Source organism: Chinchilla lanigera, unplaced genomic scaffold (genome assembly GCF_000276665.1).
Source record: "Chinchilla lanigera isolate Chin_1 unplaced genomic scaffold, ChiLan1.0 scaffold00076, whole genome shotgun sequence".
Lineage (NCBI taxonomy): Eukaryota > Metazoa > Chordata > Mammalia > Rodentia > Chinchillidae > Chinchilla > Chinchilla lanigera.
In genome coordinates, this window is record NW_004955477.1 from 11097492 (window position 1) to 11121715 (window position 24224).

The following is a 24224-nucleotide window of genomic DNA, read 5'->3' on the forward strand; positions in this document are numbered from 1 at the left end:
GGACCCCAGGCAAACAGCACCAGTCCCTATCCTCTATCTCTACCCCTGAAGGCTGCTGTCTTGAATGGGATTGCTTTACAATAAGAATGTTCTACTAGGTCTACTAGGACCCAGTCTGGCTCATTGGATGAAGGTGCTAAAAGTCAGGGCAGACTTAATTTCATTTGTGAAAAACCTCACAGTTCCTGCCCTTTTCCAGGCTCCTTGACTACAGAACAAGATAAGGTAAGAAGCAACTGGTAAGAAGCAACTGGCTTCCCCTCCAGGTCTGAGCTGTTTCAGCCAGCACTTGTATGGCTCACAGTGCCCATCCACTCATACAGGATGCCAAGCCTGTGTGGGGTCCTGGGATTGTAGGATGAAGTGAATAGATCCTCAAGAGGGTGGAGGAGGGTTGGTATCAAGTTCCTGAGACCCTTCCTGTGGAAAGGTGCTCTGTGTCTCAACAATGCTTCATGGCCTGGAGCCGCGGCCAGAACCTATCCTTGCAGGGTCCTTTCATCCTTCTGGGCTTCCCAGGCCCACACAGCTTGCACGTCGGACTCTTTTTGCTCTTCCTAGTCATGTATGTGCTTACTGTGGCTGGGAACCTGGCCATCATCTCCCTTATCGGGGCACACCGGCGACTTCAGACCCCCATGTACTTCTTCCTCTGCAATCTCTCCTTCCTGGAAATCTGGTTCACCACAGCCTGTGTGCCCAAGACCCTGGCCACTTTTGCCTCCCAGAACGGAGCCATCTCTTTGGCAGGCTGTGCTGCACAGATGTACTTCGTCTTCTCGCTGGGCTGCACGGAGTACTTCCTGCTGGCTGCTATGGCTTATGACTGCTACCTAGCCATCTGTCTGCCACTACGCTATGGTGGCATCATGACACCTGCCCTGGCAGTGCGGCTTGCCCTGGGCTCCTGGCTGTGTGGCTTCTCTGCCATCACTGTACCTGCTACCCTCATCACCCGCCTGTCCTTCTGTGGCTCTCGAGTCATCAACCACTTCTTCTGTGACATTGCACCCTGGATTGTGCTGTCTTGTACTGACACACGGGTGGTGGAGCTGACATCTTTTGGCATTGCCTTCTGTGTCATCCTGGGCTCCTGTGGTGTTACACTGGTCTCTTATGCCTATATCATTGTCACCATTGTCAGGATCCCCTCCACCCAGGGCCGGCACCGTGCCTTCTCCACCTGTTCATCCCACCTCACAGTGGTGCTCATCTGGTACGGTTCCACCATCTTCCTGCATGTGAGGACCTCCGTGGAGAGCTCCCTGGACCTGACCAAGGCCTTCACGGTGCTCAACACCATCGTCACACCAGTGCTAAATCCCTTTATTTACACGCTGAGGAACAAGGATGTGAAGGAGGCTCTGTGTAGGACGGTGAAGGGGAGGTGATGTGGTGTCTGGTGCCCTCCTGCCTTGCCCTTCAGCTCATCTGCAGTGCAGGGCCATTAACTGGCACAGCTCCCTCTGTGCCACTGGGAACATTGCTTGTCACTGGGAACCTGCCCTTTGGTTCAGTTGCTCATGGAAGTCACCTATCTCCCCACTGAGCTGGAGTCATGTCCTACTCCACTCTCAGGTAGATTCTAAAAAAAGCATTGACACCTGAGACTCAAAGAAGGTGCCTCCCGAGGTAGCTGCAGTACCCCACCCTCTGCCTATCATGTGCTTGCATCTGGTGCCAGCCAGCCTGTGACTCTGAGAGTTCTGGGTCTTGAGGCTGACAGGGTTCCCATTGCTACCAGATGCCATTGCTCCCGTAGCAGTTTCTTCTGAGTGGCCCTTGCAAGGGAAGAATGCCCCTGGGTTATTTTGTACCCACACTGGGGTCATTCAACAATGGTGGCAAGAGCCAGAGAGATGTGTGTGGAAGCCCCTTTGAGAGGCCTTGCAACCTGCAAGGGCTGGTTGCATCAATGTGTGGTCACCGCACCTTTCAGGGGGCTCAGAGCACACCCAACAGGTGTCACAGTGTCCTTGGGCCCTGAACTACAGGAGGAGAGGTCAGAGGCTGGAGAAAATTGTGCAGCCTTGGCTCTGGTGGAAACTTCCAGGAGGGGTTAGTCTGATCTTCAGGACTATCATTATTCTCAGAGCAGGCTAGGTAGGCTTGGAAAGGCATGACTTGGGCAAGTCATGTAACCACTCTGATCTCTGTGTCTTTCTCTGTAAGTAGGACTACAAAAGTGCAATCTTGAGAAGTCTTTGTGAACATAAGACAGATCAGTGTGCGAAAGGTTTTAGAAAAAGCCCACAGAAATGGGCTCAAGAAATGCTATAGTTAGTATTATTTTCATAACTTAGCAGATAGAACAGTGTACAAACTGTCCCTCATCTCCCTCATTTTACCTCAAACAATGAACAGGGCCATGCTCTTCCTCTAGTGTCCAACCTGATCTCTGCTCCACTAGGAACCCTTGAGAGAACTGGATTCTCTAGCTGGTCTGGATAAAAAAGGAGGGATGGTAGCTTGGACAGGTGACCCCAGTGACACTGAGCAAGTTTAGCCCATGGGTCACCTGGGAGCTGTGGCTTCAGGTCCACCAGGGCCATAGGTGTGACCACGACGCTTGCCCAGGCTAGAGCTTAAACTGGCTTAGCTGCCTTACCTGCAATGGGCTGAACACAGAGCCGTGTGTACAGGGGCTGAGCCCAGCCCCTTTTCCACTCTGCTGCTCAGGGTAGGGATGGTGGGGTGCAGGGGTGCTGGGGGTCACCACTGCTGAAATCAGTGGGTCAGGAGTCACCTTGGTTTATACTCTTGACCTGCTTGTAGGGCTCACCCCAGAGCCCCCTCAGTTACCACTGTGCTGGCTCCCACCTCTTTTCCCACAGGCTCCCCTGCTCATTCCAGCCCGATGGCTGTGGTTTTCATTCACTCTCTCCTCAGAGTGGGAGCCAAGGCAGGAGTTTCTGATGGCTGCTTCTCATAGTGACACCACGCCTGGACTAGATATCTGTCCAGAGCCTGGAGGTAACACCACCCACACTGAACTGGAGGACCCCTTTTCCCAGGGCCTGCAGCCAGATGACTCATTGGTCCCTGCAACTTGAACACTCAGCCATATGTAACTACTGACATTTGTGTAGTCATCATGCTTTTGTGAAGTTACCTGGTAAATGACAAATTAAAGAGCGTACCCCTTTCACTTGTTCATGTCTTTGCTAACTTGAAGGTGAAGCTTAATATTAGCTCACATTAACATGGTTTGATGACCTCGCAGTAACAGCTGGAGGAGATGGGTGGTGGCAGAGGACAGAGGGACAGGCATTTCAGCACCTGTGGTCTGTTGTACAGCAGCAGCCTCACACCCTCACAGAACCATCGTTACTCTTCATTGTTGCAGACCAACCACATTCCCTTCAAGCACACTCAGTCCCCTCTCCTCTCCCTCTGATGCAGGTGGCACTGCTCTCATGGACTTCTCTGTAGATATCTTTCCTAAGAGACTGAGGTCTGAGGTGACCAAGGATTGGGGGGATGGGAACAGGGAGTACCTGGCCCTCCTCAGGGACCCATCTCTTGTCTGTTTCTTCCGTGTTCCAGGTTTGCCCCACTGCTGCAGCCCACAGTGGAGGAGTTGTCTGAGACTCCTCTAAGACTCCTCCACTCTGGAGGTGGACTGTAGTCCTTTCCAGTTCTGCTTGTTATGGATCAGGGGTGAGCAGTTTCTGCATATGGACTCAGGGTTAAAGGTCCTCATCTTTTTAGGTTCTATCTGATTCAGGACATCTATTGCTCCTCATCCCTGCCACATGTGCTGTATTTTCTTGAACAGTGACTCAGCAGGAGAAGTACTATGCAGCTCTGCTGGGTTCTGGACATACCCTAAATGGGGCTTCAGATGAGCAGGTTTTGGAGAAACGGAGAGCTCTGTGTCCCCAGGCCAGGGCTGCCAGGTCTTCCTTCTTGGGGAAGCTGGTCGTGCCTGTCTTGCATGTCCCCCAGGAGTTTTGCCATGAGTTGGTATTGTGAGATGAAATGTATGTCTTGGGATTAGAAACAAGACAGGTTCTAAGAAAGTGCCATCTTTTATCATCTTCTAGGGACTGATTTTTTTCCCCATGGGGTGAGGAAGTCTGCCCAGTAAGTGAAGGATATTCTGTTTTTTTTTTTTTTTTTGGTTTTTGGTTTTTCTCTGGTACCGGGAGTAAGTGAAGGATATTGAGAGCTGTGCTGGCCCCAGTGAACAGGCGGAGAATAGCACGGCCACGACAGTGGGGAGGAGCCTGCGGAGGCTAGCAGGCATGATGGGCGAATCACATTAACTGATCTTCAGAGTCTCAGCCTTGAACATCTGAAATCAATTTTTAATTATCTGGCGGATTTGACTTGCTAATAAATATCCTTAAAATTTGTTTTTGACTAATAATAATTGTATATATTTATGGGGTCCAGCATGACATTTCGAGTACATGTTTACAGTGTGGAATGAGCAAGATTTGCTCATAATTTGTTGAGGAGTTTATATCTATGTCCATAGAGATACAGACCTGTAATTTCCTCTCTGACAGTGTCTTTGTCTGGTTTTGCTGTTAGTGCGTTGCTGGCCTCACAGAAGGAGTTTAGAAAAGTCCCTCCACACCCATCCTCTGGAAGGTAGTGCGGAGAACTGGTATAGCTTCATTATATTTTTGGCAGAAATCACCAGTGAACTCAACTGGGTCTGGGGCTTTCTTTTTTGGAAGGTTAATATTGATTCAATTTCTTTAATAGAAAAAAATTAAAATTTAAAGGAGAATATCTTTTATTGTTTTGTCTCATTATAAAAGGATACCTGCCCTGAAGAAGCCATGTTAATGGTTTATATTTAGATGATTTCAAACACTTTTTTAGGCATATCTTTATTCCCTTGAATCAGAAACAAAACATGATCAAACACAAAGACTTCATAGTCTTCACATTTGGGATACATGTATCCAGTAAAACATGGACACTGGAGATGTGGTGGAACTCTCGGTATGCGGGCAGTGGAACCCTACATGTGAGGGTTGTAGGGTGCTACACTGTGGGGAAGAGCAAGTGTCCCCTCATCAGTTGTCCCCTCAGCAGCTGTTTCTTCAGCAGATGTCCCCTAAGCAGATGCCCCTCAACAATGGACTATTTGGGCATGCTTCCTGTTCCAGCGTCCACTTGGGGAAGAGGTTGTAGCCCAGCATTTCCTGCAAGCTCCAGAGCCTCCACCTCTTAGGCTAGGCAGCAGACAGTCATATGAGAGATTAAAGGAAGTAAGGGTGCCATGACCCAGGAAAAAGAAGCAGTTAACCGGTTGTGTACCCTCTGACCAGTCCTTCAGACCTAGGGATGACCTAAGTGCCTCACATTCTGCATTGGGTACAAGGTCTGGGAATGGCCAGCAGTCCCCCTGAAGCCCACAAGAAGCACACCCAAATAGTCAATATTGAAGGGAACCCGCTTGGGGGATATCTTCTGAGGAGGCACCTGCTGAGGAGGTAGCTGTGGAGGGGGCACTTATTGGAAGGATCACTACTGAATAGACACCTGCTGAAGAGTTATCTGCTGAAACGAAGTGTGCTGAGGAGACATCTGCTGAGGAGGAGGCATCTGGTGAGGGAACACTTGCCAGAGGAACTTACTGAAGGATTATGTGCTGCAGAGACGCCTGCTGAGGAGCCATGGAGCAGCTGCTGAGGGACATCTGTTGAGGCGCTACCTGCTGAGGGACACCTCTTGAGGTCCTCTTCCTGAGGCACCTGCTGAGGAGGTACCTGCCCCAGGCTCTCAGGAGCATACTGACCCCACCTGAGTTTTAACGCATGACCAGTTTCAATGCACTGCAATCTCAGCCTTCCTCTAACCCTGTGCTGCAGTCTTCTCCAGGCAGCAGGTGGCAGCACTCACAGTTTCAGGGAGCTGGAGCTGTCACTCTGCTCTCTAGGGTGAGCACCGGTACAGTAAACCCAGGGGTGCCCCACACTTTTCCTCTTTCTGGACATGTTCCAACCACAGGGCTGGCAGTACTGCAGGAAGAATGTTTTCTATTCTGAGCCCTGTTTCTGATAAAAAGTTTGTGTTCTTCAGGCCACTGGGGAATAGTGCACAAACCTCTTGACACCCAATCAAATTAACAGTTTACAAAAATTCCAACCAACTTTTGTGTGAGAACTTTTAATAGCTGGGGGATTATGTGCTGCTTTCCCTGGGGTGCCATTAGGAAGGAGGCAGCAGAGGTTGAGGGAGGCCAAAGAGCACCTGGAGTCTCCCTTGCCAGGCTCTGGGTCTATTAGAAAGTTGGGTGGTTCTGGTTTGTTAGGCAGGAAAGTGTCAAGGGCGCCACCACAGATAGTGAAGATTATCCCAATTAATAATGATTTAAATTCACCATAAAATTCAGCTCAAAGGAGTTACTTAATTTCAAACAAGCAATTATGTATGCGTTGATGTGCTCTCCTGAGGGATGGGGTATCAGTTAGAGGTGGAAAGGTGAGGAAAGAGGTAGGCCTCCTGGGGAGGTTTCTTCCCTCAAAGTGTGACACAAGGGAGAGTCCATGGGGGAGGAGGCAAGTTAGGACTTCCTGGCTTGGTAACTACCTTCTTTCCTGGTCTTTGTGGAATTATCTTGCAAAAATCCAGCTGTTTTCTGGAGACTTTGGGTTATATCAGAGCTCAACCTGGAGTCTTCACACAGGTACATGACTAATGCATGTACCTGTGTGCCAGGACACCGGTATTTCTTGGACCCCACCACGTCGTTAAAAGGCCTGAACCTGGCTGGACAGCCTTGACCACTCTTGGAATGCTATGATTCTTTATCATGTTTCATTCTTCCGCAATCTATGTTTTAAAGAGATGAGATGCTTTTTTTCCCTGGATGTGTACCTCTAGAAAAGTGCCAAAACACGGGGTATGCTTTGATGAATTTTCATAAAATGGACACACTCATGAAAGCAGCACCCTGATAAAAAACCAGCCAAGCCCCAGAGCCTCAGAACTCTCTACCTAGGCACAAGGGTCTGGGCTACCTGACACTAGCTTTGATTTTCCTGCTTTGCTCTTCACAGAGAATGTGCTCGTTCCTGCTTGGCCTCTCACTTGCCATCATTTGCTGTGCCTCTTATGTCCTGTAGACTGTTTCGTGACTTCTCATTGACTGTATTTCATTGCATGAACAGACCCCGGCTCAGTCACTCCACTGTGGGGGATATTTGCATTTCCGTGTTTTGGTTATTATAAATAAAGCTACTGTGATAATTCTTACACAACAGGGAAGATGCACATGCATTTATCTTGGGCATGTATTTAAGGGTGTCATTTCTAGGCCATCTTTATGTGTACATTCAACCCTCGTTGATAATATAAACCACTGTCAAAGTGATGGTCCCACCTGTTAGAGTACTGGAGTGCCCTGTACCTTCAGCAGTTCATGGCACTGTTTGTCTTTCCATTTCAGCCATCCTGGGGGCTGTGCATCGCATTGAGTTCAATTTTTGTTTTCCTGAAGGCTAGTGAGGTTGAGCACTTCTTCTTTCTTTACTATTAGGATATGAGTCAGATATTCCTTGATTTTGGGTTCAGAAGAATAGAGTAGGGCTCCTTTGGAGACCTTGTTTCCACTACCCCAGAGGAGTGTACTGATCTTGCCTGCGCTCAGCAGTGGCCTGAGGTTGGGCATTGGCCTTGCAGGTGGTGCACCACACAGCCAGTCATCTCTGTTCCTAGTCACAAAGTGCTCTCCATTTGAGATGGATGTGATTAGCTAACAAGCTCCTCTTAAGCTCAGAGATGTGTTGGATGGAGTCAGAAGCAACCATGAGCTGCTTGTGTCTTACTGTGAGTGCCTATGCCTGCTACTAGACAGCACTTTGTTCAGGACCCGATGATCTGGTGGAGTCCAGGCTCCTGCCAGTGGCTCTATAATCCTGAGGAAATGTACAGGCTTCTTGTACTCAGTTTCCCAGTCTGTATAATGGGTGTGATGGTCACCTTTCATCTCACTTGCCCTAGTCAGACAGAGATGGGATCTTTCTCTGCACAAGCGACTCAGAGTCCAGAATTTGCACTTCTGTCCATTTGCCCACTTCTGCTTCCATGAAGTGTTCTCTCTCACAGTTGACTCATCAAGGAGGGACGTGGGACACCTTGCTGTGTGGTCCCTGTGAGGGTCAGGACACTGGGACTCCTCTGGTGTATTTTCCTCTTTCTGAGGGAAGTTCATGGTCTCTTGCTCTTGGGAAACTGTATACCTGATTTATCTTTAAAAGTCCCCAGGTTGCTTTGTACACATTTTTTTTTTAAGATAAAACTACTCCTTTTGTTTTTAAAATATTTTTTATTTTAAAGGGAAAAGAACAAAAACAAAATAACAGAAACAAGGACAAAAGCAAAACAACACAAAAACTATAAAAACGATACAGAATTTCAAAACAAGGTGAGAGGAAATCAACAATAATTGTTGAATTACTTATTGTTATCTTTAAAGTAGTTGCTCAGATTATCAGATATAGTCATGCAAGATTGATCAAACAATTAAACATTAACTGTTCCTTTCAATAAACCAATAGAAATTAGAAGTACAATTACCTTAGTTATCTTGTGTGTGGGTATTTTTTTCTTCCTTCTTTCTTTTTTCCCTCATCCCAGTTGTTCTTTCCTATTAAGCACTTTCTTTTCCTTTCACAATATCTACTGTACCTTTCAGTTTTATTTACTCTTTCAGGTTCTTACAGTAGGGAGACAATATGGTGTTTACACATGCGAGTCTGATTTATTTTGCTTGTGAGTATGGTCCCTAGTTCCATCCATTTACCTATAAAAGCCTTGAGCTTATATTTCTTTATAGCTGAGTAGTATTCTATTGTTTAAAAATGCCACATTTTTCTTAGCCACTCCTCAGTTGATAGGCATTTGGGTTGTTTCTAAAATTTTGCTATGACAAATTGTGCTGCTGTGAAGATGGGTGTACATATATCACTATGGTATGACATTTTTAGTTCTTCTGGGAAAATACCCTGAAGGGAAATGGCTGGGTTAAATGGGACCTCTAATCCTAAATTTCTGAAGAATCTCCAGACTGATTTCCAAAGTGGTTGCACCAATCTCCATTGCCACCAACAGTGGAGAAGAGTTCCTTTTTCCCCACAGCCCCTCCAGCATTTGTTTTTGGTTGTTTACTTCATGATAGCCATTGTTACTGGAGTGTGTTGTTTTAATTTGCATCTTTCGAATGCCCAGTGATGGTGAACATTTTTTCATGTATTTATTTGCCATTTGTATTTCTTCACCTGAGAAGTGTGTATTCATCTCAGAAGCCCATTTTTATATTGGGCCTTTGAATTTGAGGGGGTCTGAGTTTTTTCAATTCTTTATATGTTCTAGGTATAAGTCCTTTGTCTGAGGACAGTTAGCTAAAGCGTTTTCCTACTCTGTAGGTTGTCTTTTCACTCTATTGGTGATTTCTTTTGAAGTACAAAAACTTTTTAATAGGATGAGATCCCAGTTGTTGATTCTTTTAAGTGTTTCCCGTGAAGTTTAGGTTCTGTTCATCAAGGCTGTCAAAACTACTCCTTTTGGATCAAACTACTTTTAATATGTGCCCATTCATTAGTAATCATGATCACTATTGCCATCATTCATACCTACATTAGCTCATATTTGTAATTGCTCCGTGTGTGGGCCTGTGCCCAGGGAGCTGGCTGGTGAGCTTTGGGCTGGGTTGAGGCTCTCTGATGTGAATGGCTGCTGTGCCACAATCTCTTACAAGTAACAAAAGAAATTCCTACTTGTCTTTATTCTTCTGATATCAGGTTTTATAGTGCACCAAATGACTTGTCACTCACTAGTCCCACGATGACCCCGGTAACAAGTTGCCTACAAGCTCAGTGGTTTTCTTTGGAAAGATAGCACAGAAACATATTACATATAAAAGTAAACATAAACTTAATGTGACCTAGCAATTCCACTCTTATCTATTTACCCAAGAAAAAGGAAGCTCTATGTCCTGCATGGACATGTTTTTGAAAATTTTATTTTAAATTGAAAAGCAATGATTTAATATGTCCTGGGCCACAATGTGATATTTCAACACATGTATACATGATTGGAATGATAAATCATTAGTTAATGTGTTAATGTTAATGTGCTAGTCAGCTCCAGACAGAATGTAGTTCATGCTTCAGCTGGTGGGCAGAATCAACACTCACATCATGGATGAAATAACATGTTAAGTGAAACACAGAGGACTCTGTATGATTCCCTTATGTGGCATTCTTGGATAGGAAAACTGGAGGGGAGAAGGCAGGGCAGTGCCTCCTGGAGGGGAGGATGAGGGCAAGTTGTGGGGAAGGTGGATGGCTGAGGAGCACAGAAGAGCTTTAGGGTCAGGGAATGTTCTGGTTTGACAGTAGTGGTGTCCACACTATTTCATGCTGTTACCCAAATTCATCAAGTTTTTCACTTTACATTGAGTGAATGTTATCGGATATAAACAGTCCCTTAATTCAAGTCTTGATGACTTAAAACCAACATTACAGTTGTATACAATAATGCCATCAGTGCCCCTCACAGACCCACAGCCTGCCGCATGTCTGGCCTGGCTGGCTTTGCTGATATGTCTGTGGGCCCCTCTGCAGTATCAGCTGGGCTCCCCAAGCTGGGGCTGCTGCTGTCTAGGGTGGCTTTGTTCTCCTTTGGTTTAGAGGTTGTTTGTGATTGGGATTTTTCCAGGTTAGATGATGGCAGAGAGCCTAGGTCTCTTCTTGTGAGGAGTCAGAGGTCTGAGAAGAGTGAGCATACCCAGTCTGCCAGTGACAAGTGGAAACTTATGTGGGCTATGAGGCTTTATTTTTGGCACATTTGCTGACCCTCCGCTGGCCAGGAACAGGATGCACCTGTACCCAGAATCTGGGCAGGGGCACGCTCAAAGTTTGGAGCAAAGGTGGAGACCCAGGAGAAGTACTTGGGCCATGTGATGCCATCTGACAGGAGGCTACCGGCAGCAGGGCTGATGAAGCTGATGTGTGGTGACTGAAGTGGGGTCAGCCTCTGGTCTGGTGCAGAACCATGGTCTCCATGGCCACTAATGAGTTGGAACAAAGTGCTTGCAACTTCCCTTTATAAATCCTTAGGTCTTTATTCCCGCATACTCACTGGTGCATTTTCAACTGCATGATTGGAGGAGGATTGGAGTCCAGGGTAAGGTGGCTAGCAAAGTGAGAGCCCACTGTTCAGAGGAGCAGGGCTATAGGCATGGTCACTCACTGCTTTTCTAGAGATAACAACTCTAAGATGCACTGTGTGCATCCCAAGAAACTAAAATTCTTTCAAATAGTATAAAGAAGGATAAATTGTGTCAAATGTCTCAGTCCTTCTAGAAACTGATTTCAGAAAGAAAATAATGGCTTTGCTACATACATGTTTGGTGGGATTTGGGGAGGGATTGGAATGGAAGTTTCTGTGTCTGGGCTTCTTTATGGCTCCACCCGTGGCATCTCTCAATATTCACCATCCCTCTCCGTCCCTGCCATCCCTCTGATAGATATAATTACTATCATCACTATTTCATGCATGGAAAATGGAAGGTGGGTAAGAGTAAATGTTATCTGAGGCAATGCATGACGAAGATCAAGTGAGCTGGTGTGACCTTTGGCTGGTTTCCTCCATCCCTTGGCTGCATTGTCTCGACAGGGACAGACTTTTGAGGGTAGGTTAGAAACAGCACAAGTGCCTAATACTCCATACTCATGTAGTAACCTTAATTATTTTATGACTTTATTTCTACCCAACAACTTAGTGGTCATTGTTATTCCCCTCCTAGAGATCAAGCAGACTTATGATCCAGAGAATTTAATGATCTCTGTTGGTTATAGAGGGATGGACAGTAATAAAATGACAGGACAAAATGACAGGCTTTTGACAAACGTTTTCTGTATGCCAGACATTCTTAAATACATGATGTTTTACTCATAATAAAACACAAATTCTGTAGGGTCAGGATCAAAAGGAGGGGATATTCCTGAAAGGGAATTATGAAAATCAGGATCATTTCCTCTCTAGAGGTATCTGCTGATTCTGGGAGAGCCATGTGCAGTGGGCAAAAATTTGAGCTGAGAACCTGACAAGGAGGAGAACTCTGTTCATTATCCAGAATATGAGGTGAAGATCCAGAGGGATGTACATTAGAGGGAGAGTGAACTGGAAATAGCAGTTCTCTTAGCGACAGAGCTAGCTTTGGGTCACTTCAGCCTCTGAAGGCATCATGGAGTTTTGGCTTTGCCAGTGACCTACTCCAGCTGCCAGCCAGGGACAAAGATAAACCTCCAAAGGACAATAATCCATTTCAAGTAATCTTTCTAATTTCTAATTAAAAATACAGGTGATACCTAGAACTCAATCAGAAATAATGAAACATATGAAGAGATGAGACACACAGAAAACCAAGAAAAATAGTAACAGAAATCACAGTGACGGGGGAGCCAGTAGTGGAGCTACCAGAGGAATTTAATACTAATGCAAATCATATATGCAAACTACTGAGTAAAGAATTGAAAAATTTGGGACAATACTAGAAACAAAACCAAATATGAATCCAGATATTCCATACCTCTGGAAATCCTAGAACTGAAAAATATAAAAACTGAAATGAAGAAATAAATAGAGGGGTTTGACAGGAGATAAAACACTGTTGAACACAGAATTAGTGACATGAAATATTAAAGTAAAACATCCTGGTGGAAGCACAGAGGAAAAAAAATGACAAAAAAAACACAGAAAAAAATGACAGTAACCATGTCTATTTCACAGCTGGCAGCCCGAGAATACACATTCTTTTCCTGCCTGTGTGAAATATTTAGGCACTACTTTGACTAAGTACAATAATTACTGCCTTGCTTGTTATGGGTTTTAACCTACCTGGCTTATTTATTGCTGCTTAATAAATCACTTCTAAATTTGGAGATTTGAAATGAGAACTGCCACATCTGGCATAGCTCTTGAAACTCTGGAGGGAGGACAGTTGGGGATGAAGAAAGATAGGATTCAATACACAAAAGCTGAGGTCAAGTGGAGCCCTTTCTCCTGATGGAAGAAAGGAACTTCCCAGCACCCACATATGAACATTCGTGGAGAGTTTAAGGGGAAGGTAGAAACTGGGACAGGAAGAATATCTAATCTATTAGCCAAACAGTCAGCATGTCTTGGTGGCTTCATGGGAAACAATTTGTGGCTTCACGGGGACAAGAGAAAACTCTCTGTGTTATTTCAAGTGAAGGTCGAGTCACTGTGTGCATCAGTTCCCTGATCTGTGCATGCTTCTCATGGGGGCCCTGCCAAACTCATGAGAGGCAGTGTCCTTGTCCTAAGATACCTGAAGTACAGACAGCTTCACTCCCAATAGAAAACTATCACTTCTCAGGATTCTGTAGGTCAAGTGCACATTTTTCAGATTGGTCTTGCCTGGCTAAGGCAAGTCATTCTCTAAGACTGCCTCATTTCATATGGGTCTGGGGTGGAGGTGGTTGAGCTGCTGTCTATGTCTCTTTCATCCAAGTGTCTCTGTGATCTCATGGCCTCAGGATCCTTAGGGGGAGGAATGGCTTCTCCCAGGAGGTCACCCAATGTCATGTTAAGGCATCTTCTTGGTCAAAGCAAGTCTCAAGGCCAGCACCTGGTCAGGGTGTGAAGAACTAGGCTGCACCTCTGGATGATGTGGGAGGCAATGTCACCCTGCAGGGGTATTTATATTTGGGGAGAGGATGGAATGTTCCACCGTATTTGGAAGTCTACAGTACCACCTATGTATACAGTTATAACCACTGTAGGTTTTTTTTTGTTTTTTTTTTTGGTTTTTTTCCGGTACCGGGAACCGAACTCACGACCTTGCGCTTGCCAGGCAGGAGCTTTTTGCCGCTGAGCTAAATCCCCAGCCCTAACCACTGTAGGTTAGTCTCGCTTGCCTTTGTGCCTCCAGGTTATTTTGTGGGATGCATCTGTTGTGAACTAAGCTGTTCTTAGTCCATTCTTCTTACTCTTCATAACTCCATGGTATGTGTTCACCCCAGCCTATCTGCCCTATGTTGACATGTGGTTGGACTGTTTGCAGGTTTGTCATTCAGAAGCTGTGGCTGAATGTTTGTTCCCATGTGCTCACCTGGTATATAGTACTGCTACCTCTGGGGGCGCCCTCATTGGGGGCACTGCTGGACTGGAGATCTGTCTGTCCACACTTGACAGATAAAACCTATTTCCTAGGGGCACCAGTTTTACTCCTGAAGATAGAGAGGGAGCATCACTGTACAGATTTGCCAACCCTTGATATTTTTAATCTTTTTACTTTTGTTGTCTACACTGGGCGAGAGATGGTACCTTGTCACAATCTTGAATTTCCTTGATTCTTTTTTTTTTGTTTGTTTGTTTTTGGAGACAGGGTTTTTCTCTGTAGCTCAGACTGGTATTGAACTAACTTTGTAGTCCAGGCTGGCCTCAAACTTGTAGCAATCCTCCTGCCTCAGTCTTTAGATTGGTAGGACTCCAGGCATGTAGGACTCCTTGATTCTTAATGAAGCTAAGCATTTTATAAGTTTATTGAACTTGGACATCATCTTTTGTGAAATGTCATTTTCCTAGTATATTATCTCTTATTAATTCATAGGACGTCTATAAATTGTATATTTACATAATGAGACTTTTGTTGATTATACATTATAAATTTATTTTTTTCAAGTTTTATTATCCTTTATTCATTTTATTTTAAAGATTAAAAAAACTAACAAAACAATAATGACAAAATTAAAACAACACAAAAACAAAAAAATCAATACACTACTTCAAAACAAAATGATAGGAATTAACAGTGGTTGCTACATTACAGACTGTTATCTTTAATGAAGTTGCTCAGTCCACCAGACTACATTGTAAATTTCTTCTGCAACTTTGTGTCTTGTCTTTTTAGTCTTTTTTTTTTATCCTGGGAATTAAAAGCAGAGACTCCACACAGAGCTACATCTCAAGCCTCCCTTTTTTTAAATTTTGAGAGAGGTCCTCATTAAGTTGCTAAGCTCCCCAGACTGGGTTCAAATGTGCAATTTCCTGCTTCAGCTTCCCAGAGTGCTGAGATTACAGGCATATACTCCTGCACCTGGATTTGTCTTTTTAGTCTTTGATAGTGTTTATGAAAAGAAAGATGTTTCTAATTTTATTTTAAAAAATCTATTCATTTTTCCATTAAGATTAGTGCTTTATGTGACTCATTAAACTAAATGTCACTGCTAGAATAAACTACAGTTAGTCCCCATATGTTATTTTTTAAAATATACTGCCAGAGTTATTTTCTATAATTTTGTTTGAGATATTTGCATGTCCTAATTATATAATGTGTTTTACTTTTACCTATGGTTGAAGGTATGAATGAGTAGGCTAACCTCTGGTTTTTGAAAATGAGTTTATTTTACCTCCATACTCAAAGGCATTTTCCCTGAACTCCACAGTCCATAATAACAGGTTTTCTGCACTTTGGTGGCATCACCTAATTGTCCTCTCACTTTACAAGTGCTCCTCAATGATGTTCCGTGGTCTTTTGGAATCTATAGATTTCTGTCTTTGATTTGTTCTGGAATACTGTATTCTCAGTCATTGTCTAGTGAACATTGCCCTATACCATGAAGAAGCCTTTTTTGGAAAGGATAAGAGTGTATATTTTCAGCTTTCTAGGCTTCTGTCACAACTGTTCCTCTGTGTTGTATACTGTGAGCTAAGGGATAGCATGATACAAAAAGAAAGGAGCATGGTCAAATGTGTCACATTTGACTGGCAGGCTTGCTCCCTCTCCTTCTGAGCCTTCAATTGTACTTATACTAGACCTTCTCACTCTGGCCCTCTCTATATCTTCCTGTCTTCTGGTTTTCTATCTTTTGTTTCTCTGTGGTTATTTGAGATTTTAAACAGAAAAATTGAGGTGTAGATGACATATAATAAACTGCACATATTTAAAGGGAACATTATAGTCTTGACAAATGTACCAGCCTGTGAGTTAATCCCAGTTCAAGGTTCTGAGAACTCCATGCCCCCAAATTAAATTATAGCTCCTCAATCTTCCTGCCTCCCTCTCCCCAAGCTATCAGCCACTGACCTGCTGTCTGTTACTACTGATAAATTCACATATTCTTGGAATCATAGTCTTTACTTTGATATCAGAGTTTCTTCATTCCGTGTAATTGTTTTGAGATTTCTCTATGTTGTCACAACAATCAACAGTTCTTTATTCATATTGCCAAATACTCCAGGACATGGGTATATCATGATTTGCTTATCCACTCACCCTTCAGTGGACATTTAAATTAGTTCCTGTTTCTCACTGTTAGAAATAAAACAGCTATGAACATATACTCCCACTGTTTGTAAAGACAGTGTGTATGCTTTATTTTCTCTTAGGAGCAAACTGGCTGGATCATATGGTAGGGGTGTATTTCACTTTTTAGGGAACTCCAACTTGTTTCCTAAAGTGAGTTTTCAGTTTGTATTCACACTGTAGTGTATTTGGGATCGAATGTTTTTACATCCTTGTCAGTGCTTGGTATGCTCAGTTCTTAATTTTAGCCATTTTACTAGGTATGCAGTGGTGTCACACTGTAGTTCTGATTTGCATTTCCCTAGTAACCGGTGATGTCTAGCATCATATGTATTTATCTGTCATTTTTATACATTCTTTGGCAAAATGTCTATTCACATGCATCTCCATTTTCAAAAAATTTGGATTTCTAAAAATTATTAAGTTTTGTATACAAGATATTGGATGAAAGGAAACTAGTCATGTGTTTTCTCCCAGGCTGTAGTCATCATTTCATTATCTTAACCGTCTCTTTTGAAGATTTTAAATTTTAAAAATCCAATTGATTTTTTCTTCTATGGATTTTGGTTTTGCTTTCATATCTAAGAATTTTTGCTTAACTCAAGGTTAAAATTTTTCTGGTACTTTTTTTTATAGAAAGGTTCTTACATTTACTTCTGTGACATTTGTCCTTTCTGGTGCCAAGGTTGAAGCTCAGGCTCTGTATATTCTGGGCAAGTGCTTTACTACCGAGCTGTGCTGTTCCCTGTGCCCAGCCCTGTGATCTACTCTATTTTTATACATGGCGTAGGGCACAGATCAAGGCCCATTGTTTGAATCTGGATACAAAGCTTTTCTAGCACCATTTAAAAAATAATTCTTCATTTTTCATTGAACTGCCTCTGAATCTTTGTAAAAAGTCAGGTACATGTAAGTTGATTTCTGCACGCTCTCTACCTGGTTCTTATCTGTTTACTTTGATTCTAATACATCACTGTTTCAATCACTATCTTTATAACAAGGGATAGATATCACTTTAGTTCTCTGACGTTGTTGCTCGTCACATTTTTAAAAATATTCTGGGTCCTTTATTTTCCACATGAATGGTAGGATTGTTTTAGTAATTTCTAACTAAAGTCTGCTGAGACTTTACTTGATTGAGATTGTATTGACTGAGATTGTATTGATTCCATAGATCAATTGTGCAGGATTGGGATCTTAACAATATTGAGTTTTTAAATTAACATTTAGCACTTATCGCTTCATTTTTTAGGTCTTCTTCAATTTTCTTGGCAAGGATTACATATAATTCAATTTAATAAAAGAATTAACAATAATTAAAATTACAAACACAGTTATGAATTTCATTGTACAGTTTTGCATGTCTTTTGTAAGATTTACACTTAACTATTTTTTCTTTTTATTTTATTGGTGTGTTTTAGATATACATAGTGATACACATAGTGACAACATTCATCATAGAGAATTTGGTATATCTTACTTCTTTTTCTCCCCATTCTCCTCCTCTCTTTTCAGCCCCTCTTCCACTCTTTGTTTACAAAAACACACTTAGCTATTTTATGTTTTTGATATTACTGGAAATATTATTTCAAAATATTTAAATTCTCTGCTGTTTGTTACTAGCATACAGGAATATACTTCTTACGGAGCAGTGCATTAGTTTTAGTAGTTTGTTGTGGATTCTATTATAGCATCTCCTTAGCTGATCATGTCGGCCATGAAAAACAGATTTACTTTTTTTTTTTTCTTTTTTTTTTTTTGGTTTTTCTCCGGTACCGGGAACCGAACTCTTGACCTTGCGCTTGCCAGGCAGGCGCTTTGCCGCTGAGCTAAATCCCCAGCCCCCAGATTTACTTTTTTTCTCCTATCCTTTTAGTTCTTTTTATTGCCTTATTGGACTGGCTAGAACTTCCAATAAAATGATGACCAGAAGTGATAAAAGTGGACCGCCTTGCCTTACTATTTGGGTTAGAGTGTTCAGACTTCATGATTAATGATGGTGTCAGCTGGGTTTGCTGCAGAAGCCTGTATTATTTTTTATTTTATTTTATTTTAATTTTTTTTTTATTTTAGAAATAAAAGGAGGAAAATACTAACGGATCGACAATGTTTTACAAAATAGCAAAGGATCAGTACAGACATTACAGAGTTACAAACAGAGTGGTAGGGAATTAACAATGCTTATTGTATTACATATTGATATCTTCAATGTAGTTTCTCATGAACACACATACAGACATACAAAGCTAATCAACCAATGCCTCACTGACAGTTTCTTTCAGCAAGGAAATACAGGACAGTAGAGCACCTGTGTTAACTATCCTGCATATACATATATACAAACTTTCTCCTTCTTTCCCTTCTCTTTTCCCATATTCCAGTTATCCTTTACCTATGAGTGCTTTCCTATCAATTCCCAATGTCTGTCATATCTCCTAGTTTAAATTAACTCTTTCAGGCAGAAGCCTGTATTAGAGTCAAGAGGCAGTTGTGTGTGTATTCTTTGTGGAGAGATTTTTTTTGTAAGGAATGTATATTTAATTTTGTCTATTTTTCTGCATATATTGAGATGACCACATGGTTTCTCTTTTTAAATTTGTTACTGTGGGGAATTGCAGTGAATGATTTTCAACTGTTAATCCAAACCGGCATTGCTGGTACAAACCACACTTGGTTATGATGTATTATGTCTTGTATATCATTGGACAATAGTCTATACTCTATAGAATCACTGGAGTCTATAGTCTAACAATTTAGAAAATTTTCACCTATATTCATGAAAAACAAAGTAAGGGTCTGTCTTCCTGGGTTTGTAGGCAGGGTTGTTTTAGAGTCTGTTTCTGATAAGCTCAGTACCTACCCTTATCTATTGTTCTTTACTTTTTCATGTGCATAACTGTCTTTGATTGTGTGTTGAACACTGTCTTTGAAGAATTATTTGAGGGCATGTTTGGAACTTACTTTGCTGTTACGTTCCTATAGAAAGGATATTTTTGTTTGTATTTACTTCTTCCACACCCATGATAGAAATCTAGAATCATGTGACTCTAAGCTTGTATGTCTGCACTTTGACATTCCAACTGATGATCCTGAGCTGTCCTAGGCTCACAGGGGTTAGGTCTTATCTGGCTGGTCCTCTTTCCAGAGGTGTGGCTCTTTGGCTTCATTAGCAGAGCAGAGTGTTTTTCCAGGGTCACTCACTAGTTGGCAAGGTGTGGTAGCAGAAGGAACTGCCATTGGCCTGAGTGCAGGGCCGCCACCATGACACCTGCTTTCTTACCCTTCAGTCTGGTAGTTCCTCCCTGACTTTTGCCCATTTGCTGCTTTCAAGAAGGCTGAAACTCTAGTCATCCCGTAGGAAGGGTTGGTGTGCATCCCCAAGCCTCTCTGTTTTCTCATTCTGAAACTCTTTCCTGGATAAGTGTTGGATCTTTGGAGAGATCTGAAATACTGACTGTGCCAGGCTGGCACATTCAGCTGGAGCTCTCCCTACTCCCAGCCAGCACCCTTAGTTCTTTGAGTGTGGGACACTCAGATTCTTTACAGAAGCACCTTCTAGACTCCTGTCTGATGGTGGAACTGACTTCCATCCATGTCTAAGGATCAGGTAGGGGCTAGTGCCACTGGTCAGTGACCACCTGAGGTTCATCCCTCTGCTTTCAGAAGTCAGGATGTGTCCAAGTCCAGGATCTTTGGGGCTTCCCTCAGCTTACTGTGTCCAGGATTGTGTTGGGGTCAGGGCTGAGCTTTACCATTTTCTGGAATGAGGAAAGAACTGATTGGATGTGTTTAGGTGACACATTTCACTCTTCCATCCCACAGAACAGCTCTCGTGGAGCTGGTTCACAACTGCCATCCATTTAGGTCTCTGTTCTCTGTCAGGGGCTCCCACTGCTTAAGGGCCTTTTCTTCTTCTGGGCACATCTGCCCTGGAAAGATGGTGCACAGAAAGGAAGTAGCCTGGCCCCATGGCGCAGAGATGCACATAAATGTCCACATCTCTGGAAACCTAACACCCACTGGGAGCTGGGCTGCTTTAGGATGCGTCTCTGCACAAGTATTCTTTTAGACAAGCTGGCAAGAGGGCTCTAGGCAGGGGTTGACTTCAAGTGTCCCTACATGGGGGTTTGGACTGACAGGAGCAGGTGTATTGGGTGGTTACTCAGCTGGTGATGGGTTGCAGTGTGCAGGCCTGGGGATGGCTGGGTCACAATGGGCCTGATGAGGATTTGGGAATTCAATTTATGGACAGTTGGAAGCCTGATGGCACAAGGCAGGTCGAACTAGGGGAAAGGATAACTGGGTTAGGGTGGGGCAAGCATCCTGATTGGGTAGTGGCATGGGGTGGTGAGGAGGGGATCTTGGGAAGACCTGGAAGATGGTACATCACTGCTTGGCGGGGGACTGTTATGAGAGGCAAGTTGGGTTTAGACCCTTACAGGACCAGTGGAGGGCTGTGACAGGGGTCTGAGGTTCCCTGGAATCTGTGCCTTAGCTTTCCTGACTCTGGGGCATGCTTTCCCTGCTCCTCATCTTGCTGTCCTGCATGCCCCCACTATGGCTGCAGCTGACTTGCAGACACCTTCCATCTCCCATGAGTGCCATACTCTATCCAGGACAGAACCTGTGCCCCCACTACTCTGGCACCAGGCAGACTCCACTGACAGTAGGCACTGGTTCCAGCTTCCATCATTAAAGCAGGCTGTAAGTTCCCTGATGCTCCTGTTCTCTGTAGGGCTGGAAGACCCTGGCTGGAGCTGGCACTTTACATGCACTTTACTAATGAAAGAATGCATCAGTGAGCCAATGCTTCTATTCTGATTTCTTTTAAGGCTCAGGTTACAGGAGTTTGGTTTGGAAGTATGGTATGTCCATTTTGGAAGAAGGACATACTCGTAGTATTTTATGTAAAGGCACTCCTCCTGGGATATTTTCTTCACTGTCCAGTCTGCAGGGAAAGAGTGCTTCTGCTTGGATATTTGCCTGGCTCTGTGTTTCCTCTGATGTAGATGTAGAGATGGGTCCCCCAGTGGCCAAATAGTGTCCAACAGGAGATGCTCAGGTCAGTCCTGTCCACAGTCCTGGAAGTACTCCTCTAATTCGGCTGGTTTTAGCTCCTCCTTTCCTCTGCCCCAGCTTTCATCTTCCTTGTGAGACAAAGAGAGCCCCAGAGAGACCCGCAGGCCATGCTCTATGCTGTCAGTACTTGGAGACCCCGTTATCATGCTCTGGCATCTGTCCTTGGACTGCATGTGTATGTGCCCTGTGAGCAACCTGCTCCAGGGTGGGGGCTGTGGTTTGTAGACTTTGACGCAGCTGTTGGTCAGCTGATCCTAATACCTGAGTTCCCAGTGAGGCCTCCACCCTCTACTTCTCATGTGCTCTGTGGTGGATGTGAGTGGAGCTCAGTAGTCCAAGTGTTCACCTCACAGGTGAACAGCTCTACCAGCAGGGTTGGGAATCATCACTTGAAAGAGCTGTTACAGACATAATGTGACTCCTGATCCATCTACATGCTGCATCTGCAGCTCTTGGTTGGGCATGAGGTGGGTGTGGGACCTCACGATCCTGGAAGGTCATGGCAGAAAATTTATGGCATCGTTACAGCTCACATTGCCTGGAGCTCTTGCACTTTGAGATGGGTATTTGGAGCTATGGTTGCTAATGCAGTGGCCACTAATGCAGTGGCCAGGGACCTTCCCTCTCTTCTCAGCCTCTAAGGAGGAGCAGATAAAGAGTTCTTACAGGGGAGACTGAGGTACAAGCCCTTCAAACCAGGCCTTTGGTCAGTGTGGACACCAATGAGAGGGGTCTTGGCGGGAGTCAGGGCCTTCTGCCCTCCAGTGGTATTGAAACATATTTGCTCAGAGTATGGGAGATGGTGGGGGATGGGGCAAGGAGGGCCTGAAGTCTGGGCCACTGAGTATTAACCTTTGTGGGAGGGGCCCCCAGAAGCCCTGAATTTATTTACCACCTCATTTGTGCTTAACAGAGCAGGATGCTAGTCATGGATATGCCAGTTTCAGATGGGCATTGGGAAGCTGAGTTTCTGTTTTTGTTTAGGAACATTTTTGGTCCCTCTTGCTCTACCTCCTCTGGCTTCTGCAGCTGAGTGGTTTGTCCTTTTCTCTAGTCTGTTCTGTGGCTAACCATCATAGAGCCCATGCGGGTCTGGATAGAGGAAGGGCTACCCAGCAGAGGCCCCGGGGTTGGCTCAGCTTGGGGTGGGGGACAGAGGTTCTGATGGTTGCTGAACTGTTTGTGTGATGTGTGTGTGTGTTGATGTCCTTGCCTGGAAACTGGGATGATGACATTTACTTTGTTCCCCTTGGGTGGGGAAGGGGCTGCTGACATGAGCCTACTCAAGTGGTCAGTTAGAGAGAGGCCTAGCTGAGCACAACCCTTGTGTGGCATCTAGGGGTCAAAGCAAGGGCTCCTGAGGGGCCCTGGAAGGGGGTGAGCCATTTTGGGGTAGCTGGTTGTGCTGTTACCCAGTAAGTGAGGACTCAGGGTAGGAAGACATGCTGACTTTTTCCTTCAGCCCCTGAAGCGGCCTGGTTGTCCAGGGTTGCTGGTGAGCAGGTTCAGGGGGGTTAGGAGCAGATGAAGCTGTACTGGCCCATCTAGGAATAGACCCGCAGGACCTGAGCCACCCTCTGCAGTGCCCTGCTCAGGGCCTGCTTGACCTCCTGGTTCCGCAGGCAATAAATGACTGGGTTGAGCAGGGGCGTGAGCACTGTGTACACCACAGACACCAGCTTGTTATAGTTGAAAGAGTAGATGGCGCGTGGCCGGGCATAGATGAAGAGGGAGGCTGAGTAGAAGATGATCACCACAGCCAGGTGGGAGGCACAGGTGGAGAAGGCCTTTTGCCGGCCGGTTGTGGACGGGATGCGCAGCACTGTGCTGAGAATGGCTGCATAGGAGAAGACAGTGAGCAGCAGCGGCCCCAGCAAGATGAGCAGCGCCAGGAGGAAGTCTACGAGCTCGGCCGCTGACATGTCGGAGCATGCAAGGTTCAACAGTGGGGACACATCACAGAAAAAGTGGTTCATGATGTTGGGACCACAGTAGCCGAGGCGGGAGATGAAAAAGACCTTCCCCAGGGAGATGGTGAAACCAGAGAGCCAGGAGCCGGCAGCCAGAAGGCTGCAGAGGCTGGGACTCATGATAGCTGGATAGCGCAGAGGGTTGCAGATGGCTACATAGCGGTCATAGGCCATGGCTCCCAGGAGTGTGCACTCGGTGCAGGCCAGGGCCAGGAAGAAGTAGAGCTGCGCCATGCAGCCTGCAAAAGAGATACGCTGGAACTCAGGAATAACCAGGCTGAGCAGCATCTTGGGCACTGTGACAGAAATGTACCACACCTCCAGGAAGGACAGGTTGCTGAGGAAGAGGTACATGGGCTTGTGCAGTGCAGGGCTGGCACAGATCACTGCAATGATGATCAGATTCTCTGTGATGGTCAGCATGTAGGCTATCAGGAACAGCACCAGCAGGCACAGGTGGAGCCCTAGGGATCCCGGGAAGCCCACCAGGATGAACTCAGACACTGTTGAGTGGTTGCTCCTTGCAGACATAGTGCCCATGGTCCTACTTTGGGGAGTAGAGGTACATGGTTGGGCAGGCAGTAGGCAGAAATCAGCAATTTCCCCTGCCCCCATGCTGAATCTCCCTAGAGTGGAAAGGGAGACCTCATCCCTCTGCATACTCCTCCCTCAGCTCACAGCTCAGCCATGGCACTTAGGTCAGTTTTCCACAGGTTGCTGAGTGGAAGCCAAAGCTCAGCACAGCCCAGACATCCATCAGACAAATGCTGTCTGTCTTGGAGGAGATGTCTAGGAGTAGTGAGCTCATTTGAGAGATCTGTCTGTATGAACTTACAAACAACACTTTGGATGACAGTGTGAAACCCTTGCCCCCA

General features: G+C 44.8%; 2 protein-coding genes across 2 annotated transcripts; one reads left to right on the top strand and one right to left on the bottom strand.

The window, feature by feature from the left end:
- The first annotated feature begins 237 nt into the window (after positions 1 to 237).
- On the top strand, positions 238 to 1391 carry LOC102015107 (olfactory receptor 287). The gene has a single exon (XM_005402085.1). It carries the CDS (start codon positions 456 to 458, stop codon positions 1389 to 1391), a length of 936 nt encoding a protein of 311 aa, XP_005402142.1. The 5' UTR covers positions 238 to 455.
- Positions 1392 to 22923: 21532 nt separating this feature from the next.
- On the bottom strand, positions 22924 to 23880 carry LOC102015403 (olfactory receptor 226-like). Its single transcript, XM_005402086.2, has one exon. The coding sequence runs from the start codon at positions 23878 to 23880 to the stop codon at positions 22924 to 22926; it is 957 nt and encodes a 318-aa protein (XP_005402143.2).
- Between the last annotated feature and the right edge of the window lie 344 nt (positions 23881 to 24224).